Below are 13,628 nucleotides of genomic sequence, written 5' to 3'. Positions count from 1 at the left end.
ACAAGATTTGCTTGACCAACTATATATATCAATCAAATATCGTTTATTGTTTTTTTTTATAGGCGTATTGGCAGAATGTCATAAACGAACCAAAAAGCAAATTTTGCTTATAGTTTTTTTTTATGGCTGAATGCCATGATGCTGTGTCACAATCATATGTGAAATAGAAATTAAAAAAGAGCCACTTCCCGGCCTAGGCCTGCAACTTTGTATGAAATTTCATTACAGGCCCCTCGTCTAGCCGCGCCGGAGACGTGATACTTCCCAACCTATTATAAAGAACGTAATATCAATATTACATAGCATGTTTGAGAAATAGTACATTACTACAGAGGCCGGGAAGGAAGGGGTTGCCGGCCGAATAGAATATACGGCCGAACGTAGTGAGGCCGGATAGTTATGAGGCCGACAACCCGTTTTCACGCCGATGTATGTATAGTGCTTTTCTCAAACCCGGCTACCATCCCCCCACACAGTCCTACCGCTCTAATGCCATAGAGCCCAAGTCAGGTTCAAAAAAAAAAAAAGTTTTTTTCTAATAGGCGTATTGGCAGAATGTCATAAACGAACCAAAAAGCAAATATTGCTTATAGTTTTTTTTTAATGGCTGAGTGCCACAATTATATGTGAAATTGAAATTTAAAAAAAAAGCCACTTCCCGGCCTAGGCCTGCAACTTTGTATGAAATTTCATTACAGACATTCTAGCCGCGCCTGAAACGTGATACTTCCCAGCCTAATATAAAGAACGTAATATCAATATTACATAGCATGTTTGAGAAAATGCATCTACTTCGCGTGTCCGAACCCCGAGAAATGCTCGGGGTTGACTGTCGCTCTTGAGAGTCCACGCGCGTTAGTTGTTGCAGCCGTGAAAACTTAAAAGATGCCTCGTTGCGTGATAATTAACTGCAACAGCTCAAAAATTACGAGCACCCAAAGGCGAAAACATATTTCCTATCACAAGTAAGTAATTTTAAAATTATATTATGCGTAAATTTTGTATGAAAAAGTCGGCACGCTTGGTTTCAATACAAATAGTGATATTTCTGTGAGTACATTGCTATAGAGACCGGGGAATAAGGGATTGTTGGCCAAGAAGTACTACTAAGACAGACTAGACCAGGGGTCACCAATTAGTTTCTTCAGGGGTCCGGTTCTTAGAATAAAATGACCATCGCGGTCCGTTTCTCATTGAGTTTATTAAATGTGGTATTTTCTATAAAAAGGGACCTTATTGTCGATGGCGCTTACGCCATTATTAACGATGCTCCGATATAAATACAATGCCGTGCGACGCTGTGTGGCGTAAGCGCCATCGACAATAAGGTCTCTTTTCATAGAAAATACCCCAAAGAAGCAAAAAAATAAAAAACGTCGGCGGTCCATTTAGTGACCCCTGGACTAGACGATAGTACCTAGGCACCACCCACGGATGTAATGAAAATATTACCACGCATGTTTGAGAATAGTAAGTACAAGTGTGCTACGTTGGTCATTAAACACGAGGCGATATTGTTTTATAAGAAAGCCGATGTGTGTAATGACCAATGCACACGCGTTTCATACAACGTTTTTCAACACACTTGCGAAGAAAAAAAAGAAACTTTCATATTAATCAAATGTTAATAGTTAAAACAGTTAGTATGCAGTCTTGCATCTGTCATACTGCCGGCCGCCCCTCGACCCCTGCCGCTGGTTCTGCACACTTTTCGCAGAGCATGAGATATGAAAAAATATATAAAAATGATAGCCTACAGTTTTCAGTATTGTGTAGCGTACCTCGTTGGCGGGTTTAGGCGCGATGGGCGTGGGATGCCGGAACACTGGCTCCGACCGCGGTGATGGCGGTTGGAGCAACGGTGGTTTAGGCTGCAACAACACATTATGATACCATTTATGTACCGTCAACTGGGGTTAATAGGGATGGTAGGGATGAATAGGGACAAACCTTAAACGGTGATTTATCTGACAATTTCTTAAATTATACCCACACAAATTGTATCATTCGATTGAAAATAATAGTAGATTTTGTATGATACCATTTGTGTGGGTAGTTATTAAGAAATTGGCAGGTAAATCACATTTTAAGTTTTGCCCTATTCACCCCAGCCATCCCTATTCACCCCGGTCGATGGTATCCGCACGAGAGAGATTTTATGACAATTGTATTATTATTTTAGTTCTTTGATTTTCTCAGTACTCCAGGGAGAACTGGTGTAATGACATACTTACACTTATTATTTTGGTTAATTTTATCTAAACGTTTATACTAAACGACATTGTTGCTTTGGCACGCACTCACACACGGTAGCCCACAGCTCACAAAAAAGAAACAATAGCTTTTGTTTAACATATTAGGGTCTTAGGCATAAAAAGCATTAGAAAATTGATACTACACGCATACCTGATGTTTCCGCTGCGAGCAAACATGTCCGCACGTGCAGCGGGCGAGCGCACCGCCGACGTGCGGGTTGCCCGCCAGCGCCAGCAGCCGCTTCAATCTGCATGGCACACAAACATACATAGATATTACATTTCAAGAAAAATTATAGTATTAGCGCCACTTGCACCATACCACTGACCCGGGTGCCCTTGCCTAATGCGCACTCGCAAAGATCACGAAAATTTGATTCTCGATCAGATGGCGTCACTAGTTTTGGCCTACTCTCGTATAGAGGGCGTTGACGGTTTCGTTTGTTATTTATAATTTTAACGCATACCAGTGAAAGAACATGGGTCAAAATCATATAAAAATAATTAATGCAAATAAAAAATCATTTATCCATATTTAAATATATTTTAACGTAATTTTATAAATCTTCATTTTTAGTTTTAAAGTATGTCGATAGATGGCAGTGAATTTACAGTGGTTACAAAATTTACTATGACAGTACCGCTATATCTTATTATATCCTCTTTGGTACTCGTGACTTAATCCTGGGCGGACATAATTTGACGTTCCCCTCCCCCGCAAAAATTGGCAGACTTTTTTGTACAACAAATTACAGACATGGCGTCTCCGTTGGTTATAGTTATATCCTCCTAGCCTGTAAGTGTAACTAACCCTTTTTCTGCAAATAAAGATGAATCAGAATCCGATGTACAAAGGTCGTGGGTTACCTATCGCTGAGTTGGCTGAACCCGTCGGCGGGAGGCGCGGGGGTCGCGGGGGTCGCGGAGGGCGCGGGGGGCCGGTTAACCAGCTTGCTGGCGAGGTTCAGGCTGCTAACACTTGGTTTTCTCTCCGGAGATGATACTAGTACTAGGTGTTCCGCTGAAAACAGGCAACAAAATTTTTAATAGCTCCTTTCTCTCTCTCTCCTTAGCATTATTATTCCCATCTGATCGTGGGGTCTGTTTTCCTTGTCCTTTCTCTCCATTTCGCACGATCGGACGTGTCGTCTACTGAAACGTGGCGGCCCTCATGTCTTTCATTGTCTTTTTAAGTGTTTTAATAGTTCCTGTGTTGAACCTAATTGCCTAACTAACCTAAAAACTAGTGCCTACGCCAATTCCCGCGATTAGTTGCCAAGCGGACCCACTCCCACTCTCACAAGCCGTGGCAAAATGCCGGGATAACGCGAGGAAGATGAGATGATGAGTTGAACCTAAATCAAAGTCCAAACAACATGGTACTTATACAACGACAACGACAAATTATAAATGACAGACAATACGGCTTAAATATGCTTATTATGCTTTTTAGGGTTCCGTACCCAAAGGGTAAAAAACGGGACCCTATTACTAAGACTCCGCTGTCCGTATGTCTGTTACCAGGCTGTATCTCATGAACCGTGATAGCTAGACAATTGATATTTTCATAGATGATGTATTTCTGTTGCCGCTATAACAACAAATACTAAAAACAGAATAAAATAAATATTTAAGTGAGGCTCCCATACAACAAACGTGATTTTTTTGCCGTTATTTCCGTAATGGTACGGAACCCTTCGTGCTCGAGTCCGTCTCGCACCAGCCAGGTTTTTATTAGACGGCTTATTGAATAAATAGTATAATAATTGTGATTTTAATAGTTATTGGAACGAAGTTCCTTATCGGACGGTTGGCGAATGGGGTCCAGGCGATTGAGAAAGAAGGAGAATGAGGATGACGGACACGGATACGGACACAGACACGAAGAACATAACATAACAGAATATAAATAAACATAAATGAACACAAACGAACATAAATGAACAGAACAGAACATAAATAAACAGAACAGAACATAAATGAGCGGAACAGAACACAAATAAACATAAATGAAAATGAATATGAACACGTCACCACCCTTTCTTAACTTCGTTCTAACCGAGTGTTCCACAACACACCAATTTTTTGTATATATTTTGCTACTTTTATGGATTCCTTTAGTTTAGAAGAATGTTTTGAGTTTTAACTAGGTTCTTTTACTGGTGAGACTTTTGGACAATAATACACTGAAGAGCAAACAGACCTCATTTAAAACTACCATACAGAATAACCCATTTTATAAGAGGAGGCTCGAGGACATATTAGCAAGAGGAGGCTCGGAACTGAAGGTGGCAGGACCGGAGCCAATCCTACCTCTGCCATATGCCTGGCTCCGGAACATGCTGCGGCACAACACCAAGGTAAAACACCAACACTACTGGACTAACCTAGGTACTTGCAGACAGGCGAAGGAAGCCCTCCCGACGATCAACCCAGGTCTGTCACGGAGGCTGCGACTGCTGAAGAGGCCACAGCTCCGGCTATTAACTGGAGCTACAACTGGCCACGCCCCACTAAACAAGCACTTACTAACCATGCGTGTTACAGATAGCCCCCTTTGCAGGGCATGCATGGAGGCAGAAGAGACAGCCGCCCACGTCATCCTCGAATGTCCAGGGGTGGCAGAATACCGGGCACAATACCTCGGCTCGCCGGGGTCTCTCCCAGAAGTCGTCAGCAACATCAAGGGTCTGCTAGGCTTCCTGGAGGAGTTGGGTTGGCAGTAGTGCCGTCAACCCATTACGCAAAATAGGCGCATTATATGACGTCGAGTTGCGGAAACCAAGCCCGCGAAAACCTATAACCTAACCCATTTTTATTGCTCTTAAGTATGTTTTAACAATTATTCGGAAATCACTTACGTTTTCGTTCATCCCCAGAGCCATCATTACTATCCTGCCCCGACGCCTTAGGAGAGAAGATGTCCGAGTCACTCTCCCGTCTCTCTCTCTCATCATCCACTGAACTGTCAGTGCCCTTGTCGGGGGTGCGCTCCGGCCTTTTATCTTGGGGAGGGGTTTTCTCGAGCTCCTTGATGGGGAGGGGAGGGGTGGGTTCCGCCCACCAGTAGTCCAGGTCGAGTTTGGAGCGGGCGCCGAACTAAAAAAACGAGTAAAATTTTAACATAAGTGTCCCACTGCTGGGCAAAGGCCTCTCCCCTAGATTTCCACGACTCCCGATTTGGTGTTTCCTCCGGCCAGTTGTTCAGGAAGCTGTCCAGGTCATCCCTTCTAACTGTCAACGTCAGGAGGCTTCTATACCTACTACTGATCACTCTACTAGATATAACATCCGATCAACTCACCATAAGATACAAGTCTCCAATTGTAAGATCACCCGTGTCGTACACACTCCACCCCTTCCTTATTTGTTTGACAGCGCTGTCAACGTCAATGTCAGGAGGCTCCTCCTCCTTAGGCTCCTCTACTTTCGGCTCGTCTTCGTTAACTAGGGTGTAAATGGTGCCGCCGCGTTTCTTTGGGCGTATGCGGAATTTCACCTAAACATTTGTATCATTTAATAAATTTATTGCCGTTGACATCTATTTTTGTTTAACGTACATAATAATTGATTTATTAGAAGATAGGATTAATCAAATTTATTAGATAAGTAAATAACGACCCCCTTATTCATAAGTTTCCAAGCCTCAATAGGGAATATAACGCAAAACTCTGCGTAGGGGACGTCACAAGCACAAACAGTAAACAAACTGCCTTGATCGTTCAATTGAAATTTATTAGATAAGTAAATATCGGCTCCCTTATTCATAAAAGTTTCCAAGCCTCAATAGGGAATATTACGCAAAACTCTGCGTAGAGGGCGTCATTAGCACAAACAGTAAACAAACCGCCTTGATCCATCAATGTCATATTTATTCGTAAAAATAACTGTGAAAACTTGTCATATAACTGTTTACGGCATAGTAAGTATATATTAGCGACCCGCCCCGGCTTCGCACGGGTTAAACCAAATCTTAAAAAATTATACACCTAACCCTTCCTCAAGAATCACTGTATTAATAGGTGAAAATCGAATGAAAATCCGTTCAGTAGTTTTTAGGGTTCCGTACCCAAAGGGTAAAAACGGGACCCTATTACTAAGACTCCGCTGTCCGTCTGTCTGTCTGTCTGTCACCAGGCTGTATCTCATAAACCGTGATAGCTAGACAGTTGAAATTTTCACAGATGATATATGTATTTCTGTTGCCGCTATAACAACAAATACTACAAAGTACGGAACCCTTGGTGCGCGAGTCCGACTCGCACTTGGCCGGTTTTTGAGTTTATCGCGAATATACTAAACAGACAGACGCGCCTCTAAACATTGTATGGACTGACGTTTATCTGACATGGCTATTTTTACGTAAGGTATAAATTTGACGTGCCCCTCCCCCGCAAAAATCGGTCGACTGTTTTGTACAGAAAATTACCGACAAGGCGTCTCCATTTAGTTATATCCTCCAATACTCAAAATGACCATCAAATGTCCACGTCAACCAAGGGCCTGACACTCTTTGATAAAGAAAGATAGTCTTATTGCGATTCCTATAAGAGGAAAGAGAAAATAGTGCCATGCTTTGACCTTATCACCGACCGGGAGGCATCATAGGTAGGAGGCGATGGCGAAATACCGAAATTTATAAGAGTGAAAAGGAAAAAAACCTATGCTGCCCAAATTCTATATGAATATTCTTTCTCTTACCCCCGGTCGCCCGGTGGCGCGTCTATAACTACTTGTATATACTATGTCTATGATGTCAACTGAAATTATCTTGCAACCACGAACCTTTAAATTCTTAAACTTCGTCTTCTTCTCTCCCTTATCTTTATCACTCTCATTATCACTGTCGCTCTTGATATACAACTTCTCATCATCTTCCATCTCAGAAAAGCTGTCCTTCTCTCTCTCGGACATATCCTTGTCTCTTTCACCTTCCTTGTCCCCCTCTTCCTCGGCCGTTTCTTCTGCTTTTATCTCTTTCTCGTCTTCGGTGCTGGGCTTTTCTTCGTCTTCCTGAAGGGAAAAAAAAACACGGTAAGTAGTGAGTAATTTATACATGTACTCTTTGTAGTTTAGCACTTTCAAAAGAAACGAAATAGTAGATTGTGTCACAAGGGAGCAAAATGACATATTTACGGCGAGGGCGTACAATTGAATCCTAAACGAAGCGAAGGATTCTATAATAGAATCCTGAGCGTAGCGAGGGATTCAAGAGTTAACGCCCAAGGTGAAAATAATTTTGCTACCATGTCCATGTGCATGTGGCAACAAAATGTCCTTGAACAGAAAAGTGCCACTTTGATCCCTCCTAGCAGGGAAGAAAAGTTCCCTTTTCGAATAGGTGATGTGAAAATAGAATTAATGAATTTACGCATATAGGTATTCGAAAGCCTACTACTAGTAGTGACAGCCTAAGGAGCAGGAGGTACCGGGTTCGAATCCCAGTAAGGGCATTTCATTGCGTGTTTATCACAAATATTTATGCCTGAGTTATGGATGTATATCAGTATAGGGTATTTGACTACTAGTCAAATCAGTTTCTTTTTTAGAACTGTCAAAACGATTTGCTACTATGGAATTTATATGAAACTCTTTATAGTTTTATACGGGTTTAAAATAGAAATTGTGTCTAAAAATAACTGCTGTCTACGTTTCTCTATTAATCTTCTGGTGCTTTATTTCTTGAATGGTGTAAAATAATTTATTTTACAGTACATATGGTGTTACTTTCTATATCGAAAATTTAAAGGGCAATATGTACTGTAAAACGTTGTACTTAACATGTGCGAATAGGTAATTTGCAACTCGTGTCGATTTAAAACACTCCCTTAGGTCGTGTTTTAATTTGTTGCCACTCGTTGCGAATTTCCTAGTTTTCGCAAACAAGCATACGGCCCGCCTGATGTTAAGCAAACATGCGCGTTGCCGACTCTAACACAGCACCCTTATTGAGCTCTGGCAACCTTACTCACCGGTAGGAACACAACACAGTGGGGTCTAGTGTTATTTGGCTGCGGTTTTCTGTAAGGTGGAGGTACTTTCCCAGTTGGGCTCTGCTCTAGATCTGGAATGACATCCGCTGTCCTGTGCCCTACCACACAAAGCGAGATGACTTTCACAGTGCCCGGTGTACTTCCTTTTTGGTGAAATTTATTTCGCCAAATTTCACTTGGCAACCAACTTTTTTTTTTTCTTTTTTCTTTTGGTGCAATAAAGAATATTTACTTACTTACTTTTCGCCAAAGTTTCATTTGGCAAACCAATCGTTGGCATAACCTTACTTCGCAACCATTTCATTTCCCAACCCCATACTTGCGAAATGAAAATGACGTACTAGGTTGGGTTAGGTTAGGTTGGATTGATCAGCAGTGAGGAGGCATGGGCGGCAGTGGCTTCCTTTAGCGTCACTGTTCTAACGCAAAAGGAAGCGGCAGAGCGATCGCGCGAGGACGACGCGAACTCGCTCCCTCAGCGCCGAAGGAGACCAGGTAGGCGGCGAAGAGCCTTCGTATCAAGGATGATGCCGCCTTAACGGGACCCAGCGGGTGATGGGTCGGGAGTTCCATCACCCGCATGAACAGGTTCGAGCTGGAAGGCCCTCGAGTGTTCCGAGGAGCCTTCAACGAAGTAAGCTGCTAGAGCAGCCGCAAAGAATGGGTTCGCAAGAGCAACGCCGACGGGGTATCGGAGGTCTACAACCGAATTCCCGAAACCCCGTCTACAAAGCGCGCGGCGGAACACCCCAGGGGGTTTAGTCCGTGGGAGTCGGACATACCCACTAGGCTTCTCCCGGGCCAGTGGGATCCATAAAGGATTCCCCCTGGGTCATCAAAAAAAAAAAAAAAGGTTAGGTTGGATTATGTAAATTTGCGAAATGAAATTTCGCTCAACTATAAATATGGGATAAATAGTTCGGGAACTGAAAGTTTGTCAAGTAATTTTCGCCGAAACATCAGTAAACCACAGTGCCCATACCTCTCTTAACCTCTTAAACTCTCTTTAACTTGTATCGTAATGTACTGTTAAATACAGTCAAATATGCTATTAATATTTTTTTACCTGATTTGTCTTATAGTTGGCCATCAGTTCGATCCCGTCGACGGCGGTTTCGTCGATATCGAGTTTAGGTTCACTTTCCAGCCTGGGTCGTTTCTGCTCTAGTTCCTTGTCTTTTTCACTGCTGTCTTTATGGTGCCGTTTTGGAGTGCGGATTTTGGCTGAAAACAAAACACAATTTAGACAGGTCGACTAATGAGTCAATTTCCCCATTAGTTAACAATTTTAACAAACCGTTATTAAATTGAAATAAATGTCATATACGAAGGAAAAAAGAAGAGAAGGAGTTGATTAAGTTAGAAGGTCGAACCATACTGTTCTACTTCAGAGATGGCCAGGGGGCGCCACAAGCCTTCGGGAAATTGTCATATACTCGGAAATTTCGACCCATGCCACCGTGACCGGATAGCCGAGCGGTTCAGGCACCTGTCCGGTAAACGGGGGACGCTGGTTCGATTCCAGCTCTGAACATTTTTTCCTTCGTACATGACATTTATTTCAGTTTATAGTTTAAATAGTAGTGTGTCTACTTGAAAAAACCTAAATTTTTAAAAATTAAATTTTTTCTATGAAAATATTTTAATTTGTTCTTAGTGTACTACTATATACTTCTAATAGTATTGATTGGCAGCGCCATCTCTCTCGCTAGCTCGGAATCACATGAATAATTTATTTTAAAAACAATCCAGTATCCTATTGTACTCACTGGCTTCCTTGTCTTGCGAATACATGCGTTGTAGATAGCTGGAGAAGCATATTTTTTGGCTGGAAAGCTGCTCGCTGGCTCGGACCACTGGCAATCGGACGGTTGTGGTGGGCCGGGGGCCTACGTGAAGCACCGGTCGTTTTACTAACTTTTGTTCTGAAATTATACAATTTTTAGTCTCCAAATATATTTTCTTCCATGTTATTCATGTAAGGTACCCGACCCATATAAAGCCTTATTTATGGTTTACTAATGTATTGCCAAAAATCGTTTCCCAAAGTATTACTTCCCAAACTATTTTACGCAAATTATCATTTGGCAAAATTTCATTTCGCAAATTTTCATAATCCAACCTTACCTAACCCAACCTAGTACGTCATTTTCATTTCGCAATATGGGGTTGGGAAATGAAATGGTTGCGAAGTAAAAAACTTGCTAAAATTTCATTTGGGAAATGAAACTGATGCCATAAGTTTGTCGGGAAGTGCAATTTGGCGAAAAATATTTTGGCTAAACGGCGGTATCCCCTTATTTATTTATATATACAAAAATAAAACTATGAACGTTAAGAAATAAACAAAAATCGCCAAATATTCGCTTGGCTATTTGTGTAGCCACAAACTGCTACTACTACTACTACTAGGTGGCTTACTAATGAACACCCGACCCTATATATTTTTTTAGTCATGGATAAGACAGGTTTAAGTTTTATCCTCCTAAGGCCCAGCCATACAAATGAAACACCCAAATTTGCCACTGAAATCTGAACCTATAGTGCAGGGAATAGAGTTGATTTTTTTTTTTCAATTTTTTTTCAATTTCATTTTATTTATTTCCTTTAAGTACAATTTTAATTTACATCATGTTGTTCATAAGAGCAGGAAACGATTCCTCCGTACTAGTAAAAACTGTATGACGGCAGGAAGCACCACCTCTCCCGGATCACATTTAATCTTATTTAGCAGTAGGTATACATGTATTTGCGCAGTACTACCTAGTCGGCTCATAAGTTCTGTCATATACATAGTATCAAATAAAATCAAAAGTTTAAGTTTATTCCGTATAATTTGTACAGCGTTTGAAAGCTTATAAACTAGAGAATCTAAATGTATAACATTTATTCAAAATGACCGCCATAATTATCTACACAGGCTTGAAGTCTTCGTGGCCAGTCGTCAATGGATTCACGCACCACTTTCATGTCGATATTGGCCACTGCCGTAGCAAGAGATTTTTTCAGCGAGTCTAGATTTGCATGAGGTTTTGAGCACACCTTTTCCTCTAAATACTGCCATATTTTATAGTCTAAAGGATTAAGATCTGGGCTAGAGGAGGGCCAATCTTCATGCCGTATAAAGTCGATTTTATTGGAGGCGAGCCAGGCTTGTGTAGACTTTGCCTTATGGGCTGGAGCAGAGTCCTGCTGGAAAACCCAATGCTGGTTTAGAAACATCGTATGGGATAGTGGTTTCACAATATTAGTCAACACCGTGTCTTGGTACACTTTGGCACTAGTTTTTACTCCTTTCTCACAAAAATGCATACTAGTGACGCCCGCATAAGAAACTCCCAGCCAAACCATCACAGATGAAGGGTGATGACCTCTTTGAATACGGGGAATGCTATTAGACGCTTCTTTACTATTGCGAGCGTACACTCTATCATTTTGTTTATTACAGTTTTCTTCTATGTCAAAAATTTTCTCGTCCGAAAACAGTATACAACGGTGCTTATTTTTAGCGTACTTCTTCAATAAAGCTTTAGATCTTTTAAGCCTTAAAGCTTTAAGCCGACCATTGAGAAGATGGCCAGTTTTTCGTTTATAAGCACGAAGTCTCAGGTCTTGATTAAACACTCTTTTCACCGTGTTTTTGCTCAAACCCATCTGGAGGGCCATAACTTTTTGTTTCCTAGCGGGATTTCTGGCAATGCGTGCCCTAATTGCTTGTACAACCGCTGGAGTCCTAGCTGTACGCGGACGACCGCTTCTTTTCTTGTCATTTAAACTAGAGACCTCACTGTATCTTTCTATGGTACGATACACAAATCTTAGAGAGAATTTTAAATTTTCAAGTAGCTTAAAAATTTTAGTCGGCGAGTGACCACAACGATATAGTGCAATTATTGCGGTACGGCTATCTTTAAGCGTCCACTCCATGTTGAAGAAAACAGAAAATTGCAAAATTATACTACTCAAATATTTAATAAAGATTCGAAATTCAAATGCAGAACGGTTTTTGTTTTAGGAGTTCCAAATTTAAATTTTAAAGGCCAGTGACAGAACTTATGAGCCGACTAGGTAGATATATATACATATATATATATATGTAATATTCTATAAAGATTACAAGAAAATGAAAAAATAAAACAGGTTGCAACAAGAAAAAAAACAAAGCAAATAGCATTGGAAATAAGTGTTTGTGTATGTGCGCGCGTGTGTGTGTATATATATGTGTGTGTGTATGTGTGTGTGTGTGTGTGTGTGTGTGTGTGTGTGTGTGTGTGTGTGTGTGTGTGTGTGTGTGTGTTGTATGTGTGTGTTTGTGTGTGTAGTTGTCATCACTAGTGAGATTCTAAAGATCATGAGAAGCATAGCATGTATGGAAGCATATATGGATATATGATGGATATGTAATATGTGAGGGAAGCACAACGTATATAGAAAAAAAAATAGATATCAAGATGTAATTCTTCAAGAGGGTAATTCTTTAAAAGTCCAGGTTTTATTAAGTTAGGTAACCTTTTTGTATTAATTGTATTTAGTTAAGTTTAGACAGAGATTTTTAGGAGTTTTTCAGTGTCATCGTAGTGGTATAGTTTCAAAAAAGATGTAACGGCCGCTTTACAACGATTCACTGTTAGCTGGGTTAAGTTAAAATTTTTCGAGATCTTGTTGTACAGAAATGGGCCAAGGAAAAAGGCAAAGTCATGGGCAAAGCTAGTTCTACTAGGTGGATTGATAAAAATTCGGTTTCTCCTTCTCTCAGAAACTGCTGAAGATGGTGCTTTTTTGTGTTATTTTAGAATGATGGACTTTATATATAATTGTCTTACCGATAGAACATTAAATTCTCTATATATAGCGGTCGTTGAGTATCTGAAATTTTTAAATGTAGCTACCTTAATAACTGCTCTTTGGAGCTCGTTCTATTGCAATCATGTGAGACTTTTTGGCACCTCCCCAAGCTTCAATGCCGTGCCGTATGCTATAATGGACTGGCATAGTGCAAAATATACATTTTTGACAACAGTAGGATCCCTCAAATGCCTAATGTTTTTAAATATATACATTAGTTTTCTTACTCGAAAACATAGAGTATTAATGTGGTAGTTCCATTTTAGTTCCATTTTTGAAAATTTACTGAAACAACAGAAATGCAGCTGTTCTAATTGAATATGGTTTAAATTTCTTCTAACTGAAGAAGTCCTATAGCTAGGACCTTGGGCCTTAGGAGGTTAATAGGCGATCTAGCACAGAAAAGAGTGTCCAGACCTGACGAACGCTATGCGAATATGCCTATTGGCTAAAGACTCGCTGACAGTTCGCATGCACTACGTAATACATATATGCAGCGGGTGCTTTTGTAATATCTCATCTTCCTGCCCTTATC

The 13,628-nt window shown here is 40.8% G+C and overlaps 1 protein-coding gene across 1 annotated transcript in view; it reads right to left on the bottom strand.

The window, feature by feature from the left end:
• LOC134747103 (protein cramped) overlaps positions 1-13,628 on the bottom strand; it is a 67,271-nt gene that overhangs the window by 7,154 nt on the left and 46,489 nt on the right. Inside the window, exons 8-15 of the mRNA XM_063681673.1 lie at positions 10,018-10,173; positions 9,315-9,472; positions 7,041-7,268; positions 5,560-5,754; positions 5,117-5,354; positions 3,123-3,276; positions 2,407-2,503; positions 1,782-1,871 (exon numbers count right to left, since the gene is read on the bottom strand). Coding sequence (XP_063537743.1) covers positions 1,782-1,871; positions 2,407-2,503; positions 3,123-3,276; positions 5,117-5,354; positions 5,560-5,754; positions 7,041-7,268; positions 9,315-9,472; positions 10,018-10,173 — 1,316 coding nt within the window. The remainder of the gene's footprint in view (positions 1-1,781; positions 1,872-2,406; positions 2,504-3,122; positions 3,277-5,116; positions 5,355-5,559; positions 5,755-7,040; positions 7,269-9,314; positions 9,473-10,017; positions 10,174-13,628) is intronic.

This window comes from Cydia strobilella, chromosome 14 (genome assembly GCF_947568885.1).
Source record: "Cydia strobilella chromosome 14, ilCydStro3.1, whole genome shotgun sequence".
Classification (NCBI taxonomy): domain Eukaryota; kingdom Metazoa; phylum Arthropoda; class Insecta; order Lepidoptera; family Tortricidae; genus Cydia; species Cydia strobilella.
This window is presented reverse-complemented; position numbering and strand designations above follow the sequence as displayed.